Raw genomic sequence first — 7,591 nt, 5'->3', positions numbered from 1 at the left:
TATGGATTCAGCCTGGCAAAGCACATAAGGACATGAGAAGTCATATACAATTGGCAGTGCCATCATCACTGGTACCAGCAGTCTTAACTGTGACACATGACTCGCCTCTCTCTGGAGGACACATGGGCATTGCACACACTATAGATAAGACTCGTAAAAAATTTTACTGTTCTGATATGTACAAAGACACTGTAAACTGGGTTAAGTCATGCCATCCATGTAATATGAGAAAGAATCCTCCACACACAGTGCGTGCACATATTACACCTATGCCTGTCTCTTCTATGCCATTTGAGAGGATTGGTACTGATATTCTAGGACCTCTTCCAGAATGTATTGGCACAGGAAACAAGTATGTTCTTGTCTTTGTGGATTTCTTTTCAAAATACAGTATGTAGAACTTATCCCAGTGGCAAATATTAAAGCAGTGACTGTTGCAACAGCCTTCTTGCATAACATTGTGTGTCGTCATGGCACCCCACGCTATTTACACTCTGATAGGGGATCAAATTATTTGACTAAGATAGTGCAGGCGACATGTCAGCTCATGGATACAAAGAAGACCCAAACAACCTCCTACCACCCCCAATGTAACGGACAAACTGAACAGTGCATGTCTTTCATTTTAGCATCATTGTCAAAGCAACTGGAGGATTTTCACAATGAATGGGACAAATACCTGCCTTTTAGACAATTTGTCCATAATACATCACTGTGTTTAGATAGCACTGAATACACCCCTGCATTTCTTGTATATGGAAGGTACTTGCGGACACCATTCGAGCATCAGCTTCCTGCTCTTGAGGATATTCCTAAATCTGCACAACAGTACATAGCGGATTTGTTACCACAGTTAGATGCTGCACGAAGAGCTGCAGAATTGACACTACAAGACCGTAAAGCAGCGATGGTCAAACAGACAGCAGCAAAAGTTCAGAATAACACTTTTCATGTTGGTGACACAGTGTGCACACTCCAGTCTTAAAATCTGGACAAACTAAGAAATTTGCCAAACCATGGCAAGGACCCTTTTATGTGGTTGAGAAACTGTCTAATGTACATGTTTGCCTTTGACATGTGGATGACAACACTTTGTATCAGCAGCAAGTACATGTTAACCGTTTAAAGCATGTTGTGCATTGTAATATACAATCTGGGCAACTGAAAGACACTGATGTCACACAGACTGTTGGAGTAACACACACAAATGATACAACGACAAGGGACGCACAATTGACAACAGAGCTACAAAGTGATACAACACAACAACTGTCTGATGGTCCTGCCCCAATTAAGCATGATGGTAATGGAGACACATCTGAATCACCCATGTTTGAAATAGAGAAAATACTCTATAAGAAATATTTCCAGGGTCAATGGCATTATCGAGTTGAATGGCTTTCCTTTCCATCCAAATATAATTCCTGGGTCGCATTTAATGATTTAAATCCAGCATGCCAGAGACTTGTGGATGACCCACATGCGGTACCTGTGTATAAACCACCGCGCAAAGGAAAAATGACAGAGGTTGTGCCTGTAAAGAAGTTAAAAAAAAAAAACAAAAACAAAAAACAAAAAAAAACAAACAATAGCAAACAATACAAAAACAAAATCAATAGTAAAATAGCATAACATAAAAAGAAGACATACAAATATATATTAAAATGAAATAACAGGTTGATATGTGTTTGCGGTGCCTATGACAACTTAGGGGTATTTGCTATTTGCACATACCGTTACATTTTCAAAAATTTTTTTTTCACATTGTCAAAGCATATTTTCCTCAGAATGCATGTAGCAATAACAAACACTGAATGCTTGGGATATTATTTTAAATGTACTGAGAGTAGTATTCTGTTTCTTGATTCTTCATTATTATTTGTTTTATTGAACAGTGAATGATGAGGTTTTAATTAAGTGATATGGCAATGTGTGTTATATTGACACCTGTTATACTGCTTTTAGGTATAGGACCTAATTTTTATTAGAATGTGCATTTAACTGCACATATACAGTATGGGTTGGAGCATGAAATTCTAGGTTAGTGGAATAGTTAAATGAATGCAGCTGTTGTTCTGATATTGGACATAAAGTTTAGTTATACATTTATGCTAACATGTTTGTTTATACATGCTATTGTTCACTAAGAAAAAGTATTTCTAGAACAGTTTTAATTTCTCACTGTATGTAGCCTATCTATGCGTATAAATTTGGTACGCAGTGATTAGTTCTTTGTATGATGTTACTATTTGAGTAACCATAAGGACCAGAAATGTTTTGCTCATGTTATACAAAAGAGTCTCTGTACATTTGTATGAAGTTACATGGTAAACTCGCATAATACTTCTGACTTTTTGTATTCATGGTTGTACACATGTTAAATGAGGTATATTTACCTTTTCAGTGTTTTTCAAATTTTTCATGGTAAAAAAAAAAAAAAAAAAAAAAAATCTAATAAGCTCACAAACTTTCTATTGTTTGTGTAGTCGGGTGCATGGTTGTTTGGGATTAGCTACCCCATGATGACTATGTGTCCCCTGCACAAACTGCCCCAGGTAGTGAGTGTTATTTGCATAGGCCAGTGCATGCACTCCCACCAAGGTTTTGGTACTGCACTTGAAGTCACTATACCACTTCTTATCAGTTTTTATGATACTTACGTGAATTTGACATTTGATTGGATTTACAAGTTTGATGTTTTATTAGCATTTGGATGCATACTTCTAGTGTAACTGTCTTTCAGCTCGGTGGAACTCGCTTTGGAGGGCGGGGGGTAATGTGACGATACGTCCGTGCGAGCAATGCTTTGCACTGTTTATTTATGTGTGGGTAGCGCCCTCTCCAGGGCGAGTTCCTTGGAGACGGAAAGATGGACGACGATGTGATGAGTGCTCGTTCTGATGTTACATTGTTACTCAGGGTATGTTGGAACCCAATAAACTTGTTCGTAATGTTGGAAATGATAACCGAGTCCTCTCGTATTTTGAGTTAGTCCCCAAGTGTGTGCAATAGTACAAGAGACGCGCCACACCTCTTAGCCTATTTCAAACTAACACTAGGTAGTGAGGTGTAATAGTAGTGGAAATGTAGCTTAATGCTTGCCTTCCAATCCCAGGGTCCTGGGTTCAAATGCTGTAACATCACAGGATATTTTTCTCACGACTAAAAGACATTTTATTATTTCTTGAAGGTTTGAAGTAAAAAAAATATAATCATAGAACTACCAACCAGTGGTTTTTCCTCAAAAACCATATTTTTACACATGATATACCAAAAGTTTCATGATTTTGTTAAAAACATCTCCACTCCCTAAGCCTCGTAATGAGACTTCGCTTATTATGCATCATATTATTTTGATTGTTAACGTTCATCTGGTTTGTAGTAATAAGGTATAATTTTGTTTTCTTTTTCCCAAAACCAAAAAATTGAAAACTTGAATGGTGAAAACTACCTTGACAGTCTGTTCTTTACACGAGCAGATTCTTCAGAAGAATGAAGACCTGTAACTAAACAGACTGACCTCTAGAGGGCATATTCTGTCTAATTACAGGGTCATATATGTGACTTAATAGGAAAGAAACTGAAAGGATAACCCAACAGAGGAAGAACTTAATTAGTCAAAACCGCAATGAATCAGAAAGATGCATCAGGGAGGCCATTTGGATACGAAGATGAGGTCGAAAAACCATCAATCGAGATGAAGGCGCACACCAACTAAGTCACATATGACATATATTATTTACGTGGGTCCCTGAAAATCAACTGACCTTCTGGGATATGCTGGAAGGGTCAACCTCTATAAATATGGTTTAAAAAATATTTTAAAGGTGTAATGACAGATATGAGAGGAAATGACCCAATCTAAAGCCCAGTCCAGATTAGCAAATTTGACATGCCTACTGTAAATATGTGATGTGATCATGACCATATTATATAGGCAGACCATTACTTTACATCGACATACAACAGTTTTTTGTCAAATAAAATGTGATAGTCTGAATAGGGCTTTAAGCTTTGTCAAATAATGTGATGTACTTGGATGAAATGTAATTATCAAATCCGATTGGTTGGTGTGACTTTTAGTGTTTGCTTATTGGTCAAAAGGTGTTTCTTAATTTTAAACGTCCATACTATCAAATTTTTTACATCAAAGTTGATCAAATAGTAGAAAGATGGAGGAACAGGAGGAGGTGGCTGCTGTGTGTCTAATTGCTGGGATTATGTTAAAGTGGAAGAGAGAGAGAAGGAAGAAAATAAAAAAGAAAAGAGGATGTGGATTAAGCCTTGGCTTGAGAAGAAATGAATTAGGAGCATGCGAGACACTAATGAGAGAGTTAAGATCGGAAGATAGGAAGGGGTTTGAGAATTGGTTTGAGAATTATATAAGAATGGATTACATACTATTTGACCATTTGTTGGAACTTGTGGGACCTACTATTAGCAAGAAGGATACCAACTTGCGGGAAGTAATCCCAGCACATCACCGTTTTAAGTGTAACATTGTGGTTCCTGGCTACTGGTATTAGTATTAATCATAATTTGTACTTTGACTTTTATTATGAAATAGTAACATGGCCAAACCTTTACTTTAGGCTAATCTAGGCGACAGACGTAGTTGCTGCTTGCTTGTCACTGTATAACATTAATATTTATTTCAGGAGAATCTTACACAAGCTTGGCCTATCAACATAGGGTTTCGAAGCAGTCTCTCAGCAGGTTAATTCCTGAAGTATGCGAGGCAATCTACAACAGCCTAAAAGATGAGTACATGAAGGTAAACAACCGCTTTCAAAAACCTTTCAAATACATGTCAAAATATCTACTATCTCAATCCTGTATGATTTTTTTAAAAGTCATGGTATAGAGTTTAGTGTCTTTGCTTTTGTCTATGTTCCACACATCCTATTTTGTTTTGTATGACTGTATGTCCTTTCTTCAAGTACAAGTAAACATTTAACACCAATAATGTGCAAAAACACTATACTTTATTGATACATTCCATCAAAATAATATTTTTATAAATAGTATAAATTCTGAATATAAAATGCATTGTTATTCATAATCTGCCATTGCACTCCATCCAGTTTTCATTAAATACTGTACTCTAGTATATAATACTTTAAAATTAAATGAATATTTTTATAATTAGCCAGAACTTTAAATATAATGCATTGTTATTCATATAATCTGCTATTGTATTCTATCTGATTTCCATTAGATTCAGTAGTGTCAATACTTTAAATAAATAGCAAAAATCGATTAAATAAAGACCTCAAATTATCCAAAAATGCTTGAGCTCTGATTTTTATTACCTTAGCTATAATTTCAGATAAAAATCATAATAGATATGCTTTTGAATTTTAAAAATCAATGACATGTTAGAAGTTACAACATGGTTTTTGATTTAATTGTGCTAGTCTTATGGACTATTCACAACTAATGAGCTTCACTATTAATCTTGTTACAAAATTCCCTGAAGCAGTAATTAATAGAGATAAGAAGAGATCGGCAAAACCTGGTTCAAAAATTGAAAATTTGGTAAATGGTGAAGTTTCCTCATGCCCAGGAGCTGTTCTGGTCCACTCTCTAGGAATTTGCACCCACCCAATAAAAATTCTGTGTGCAGTCCTGATCCATCCAATTTTCATTAGATCTGAATCCTGAATATGTTTCTGTTAAAAATGTTGATTTTCAAGCAAACATAAAATTATGTAGAGCCTGTATGATTCAGTGATACGGTATTAATCACAGCATTCACAGAAGTCTAATTTAGAAATAGCAACAACATTAAATAAAAATTACCGTAGAATTTTTCATTCATAGTAATTAACATTTTATAATATAGTACGCAATAAAAAAATCAAATCTATGCAAATACTGTAGCAAGAACCAAGAATATGAAGCAGTCATATTTGTTGATTTCTTAGAATCTCATTCTTCAGATTCACAAAGTATTGCTTGTATTTTCAATTTAATTTGATTAATTTTTTTTTTCGATCACCGATTCTCTTGAGTTAAGCGGCCACATACAAACCGAAATGGTCTTCAGGGCCCTTACTATTTGTAGACGAGCGTATTTGCATGGATTTATCAATTAGCTCCTCATCTGGATTTGTCTTTCTCTTCTTTGATTTTTTCATGGGAGGGGGAATTGCTGAAAAGGATGACATTACAGAGACTCCTCCTTATCCGAGTCTAGCTTAGCTAGGCCGAAATCGATCAATTTCAGGCAGGTTTGGGTTCCGTACGCCTGTCTACAGTAGCCTGGGATTCGTCTAGTACCCATTTCACACTGATGCTATTTTGCAAATATTAACAACTTGTAACAAGTTGTAACCAGGTTTGGATGAGTATGAAAGCAAATCCTTGTAAAACTTTCCGAGATTTCACAGGGGTCCCCTGAGTTATCTCGGAACAAAACAGACCATGGTTTGAAAGTGCATGTGTGAAACGAACCAAAAATCTCGGAATATCAAACTTGTTACAACTTGTTAATAATTGTTAAAAGTTGTAATATTTTCTGCTTGTGTGAAATGGGTATTAGATAGCAGAAAGAAGTAGGCCTAAACCAGGCTAGGCCTACAGTAGCTAGCCAGGCACACCCTATCAAATCTCCACTGAAGACGCTAGCAGAATGCTATCGGTATAGGCCCTGGCCTAGGTAGGCATATACTTCATATTCAGCATCGATTCAGTACAAATATTCTTCACTCACAAAGGCACAAATCATTCCTACTAGGCCTACCGCCGTATTCCGTTAGCTAGTGATGCTTACTGGAAATCATACTGTAATATGCAAACGCAGGTCGAACGTCAAGGGTGGTTGACCTATCTGTTGATGGGGCGGGGCCCAGTTTTCAGTGCAATCGTACTGCGTAGATGAGAAGGCTCCCCAATTCAACCAACCAATCAGCATCAGAAAAGGTGTCGGCAATCATAGTGTGTAGCGATTGTATGAAAACCAAGCTTTAAACAGTGAAGATTAGTAGCTTCATGGCAGCTGCACTGAATCCTATACATGCCGGTACAGTGAGGAACCATGATATGGCAATGTTTCGGAACAACCGCCAGTCTACCGTAGATATGGATCGATATAGACCGAGTGCCACCACAGATCCCACCTTACAATGTGTTGTGCTTATTGGAATTCCAAGATTAGATGCTGTTAAAACTGTCAATGCTGATCCGAGTTCTATAGTAAAGGCACTACAAATAAAAAAGTGTAAATTACAATTGTTGATAATAATAATGTATAGAATGCAATATTTTATATGTTTATTTTCTACATTGTATAGTAATAATAATAATATCTGGAGCATAGCCAAATACCACGTTAGGCGTAAAGCCATTTAGGAAGATAGAGAGAGAGAGAGAGAGAGAGAGAGCATGATGTCATCCATGTGTGTTCCTTAGATACATAACTAAATGAAAAAGACGATGAGATGTAGACTTAGAACACAAATTTGCTGGATCAAAAACTAGTAGAGGGTCAAATGTCCAGCCATTTTGATGGTCAAAATACAGGGGAATTATTATTACTGTACATTAGAAAAGATTGAGAAACAAGATAGTCTATTATACATATATTGTT

At 36.3% G+C, this 7,591-nt stretch overlaps 1 protein-coding gene across 1 annotated transcript in view; it reads right to left on the bottom strand.

Moving 5' to 3' along the window:
* Positions 1-5,422: 5,422 nt before the first annotated feature.
* Positions 5,423-7,591, bottom strand: part of LOC117107451 (sodium-dependent phosphate transporter 2-like) — a gene marked incomplete at its 5' end in the record, with an annotated part of 9,556 nt that continues 7,387 nt past the window's right edge. Inside the window, one exon of the mRNA XM_033249152.1 lies at positions 5,423-7,206. Coding sequence (XP_033105043.1) covers positions 6,969-7,206 — 238 coding nt within the window. The remainder of the gene's footprint in view (positions 7,207-7,591) is intronic.

Source organism: Anneissia japonica, unplaced genomic scaffold, assembly GCF_011630105.1.
Source record: "Anneissia japonica isolate Jap-2015-1 unplaced genomic scaffold, ASM1163010v1 scaffold11969_len152608_cov178, whole genome shotgun sequence".
Taxonomy (NCBI): Eukaryota; Metazoa; Echinodermata; class Crinoidea; order Comatulida; family Comatulidae; genus Anneissia; species Anneissia japonica.
Note: the sequence above shows the minus strand (reverse complement) of the source record. Positions and strands in the feature narration are given on the sequence as shown.